Source organism: Benincasa hispida, unplaced genomic scaffold (assembly GCF_009727055.1).
Source record: "Benincasa hispida cultivar B227 unplaced genomic scaffold, ASM972705v1 Contig1325, whole genome shotgun sequence".
NCBI lineage: Eukaryota > Viridiplantae > Streptophyta > Magnoliopsida > Cucurbitales > Cucurbitaceae > Benincasa > Benincasa hispida.
In genome coordinates this window covers 1-1,197 of record NW_024063879.1, presented here as the reverse complement: position 1 = coordinate 1,197, position 1,197 = coordinate 1, and the positions used below count along the sequence as shown (strand labels likewise).

General features: G+C 47.5%; 1 protein-coding gene across 1 annotated transcript; it reads right to left on the bottom strand.

Annotated features, from left to right (window-relative positions):
- Window positions 1–466: 466 nt before the first annotated feature.
- Window positions 467–984, bottom strand: LOC120068906 (protein PXR1-like; the record flags this gene model as incomplete). Its single annotated transcript, XM_039020547.1, has 2 exons — window positions 825–984; window positions 467–774 (listed from the first exon to the last, which is right to left on the bottom strand). Coding segments are annotated over exons 1-2 (468 nt in total), but the record flags the coding sequence as incomplete, so codon positions are not given.
- Window positions 985–1,197: the final 213 nt, after the last annotated feature.

Here is a 1,197-nt window from a genome sequence, read left to right as displayed (position 1 = left end):
AGCGCCTCCTATTAGCTTCGCGCTTCTTCTCCTTCTCTTATTTCAATCTCCTCTCCCCTTCCCCCTTCTTCTTTTTCTCTTCCTCTTCCTCTTCTCTTTCTTCTCTCTCGAACTCTTCTACAAACTGCTCGGAGGCCAGCAACAGACGTTGTTCCTCCTCGCGCCTCCGTATTCCTTCGAGCCTTGCGAGCTCATTATTACTATGCATTTCCTCATCTTGCAGTCTTTTTCTGCGATTTCCTTCTGCCATAATGAGTTTTGCACGCCCCATTTTCTCCTTCTTCTCATCTTCTGCTTTTCTTTTTCTTTCTTCTTCTTCTAATGTGATGATCAGTCTATGAGGGTCAATAGTAGACCCTTGCGACGCATTCTCCCTGCGACGCCGCATCAGAGGGGTTTCTTCTCCTTCTTCATCTTCCTCCATCGCAACCATTTGCGTTGTTTTAGGTTGCGCCGACTCCATTACTTGTGCTGTTTCCCCCTTATCCTCCCTCACGGAGGTTGATTCTCCATCCTTTTCCGAGCTTGCAGCCCTCTGCTTCTTTTCTTCTTCTTTTCTTAGGCGCCTTTCTTCATGTCGACGCATTCTTCTTTCTTCCTTCTCCTTCTTCTTCCTTTCCTTCTTGGCTTCCACATCTTCGTCATCATCCTTCTTTTCTTTGTTATTCTTTTCCTTGCGATGATGAGAAGATTCAGCCTCTCCAACCTTCCTCCCTTTGCTTTTCTTCTTTTTCTTTTTCTCTTCAGCTACTTCTTGTTGTGTCTCCACTGCAACTACGTCCATCGCACTTCAGGAGTCTCAACTGCAACTTCAGCCTCCTTACTCTCCTCCACCGCAATTCTAGAGGGTTCGTCATAGGTTTCTTCGTTGGCAGTCACCTCAGGAGTCTCTAAGGTCAAAGTGCTTTTTCCTAATTCTTCTTCATTCACCACTGCCTCCGCCACCACCACTTCTTCATTTACCACCACTGCCACCTCCTCCATCGACAGTGGTTGGTTTACAATCCCTGCCTCAGGTAGTCCACCTCCTTGCTCCAGATTGCTTAGAATGTTGCCAAACACTCAATGTCATTGCGTCGCTTCTTCTCGCTCTTGGTTGATGCAGTTGGGGTTGGAACAGAGGTACTTTCAGTGCTTTGCCCCCTCTTGAACAGAGGAGGCCGGATGGCCAAGGGGTTTCTTAAGTTTCTTCCAGCG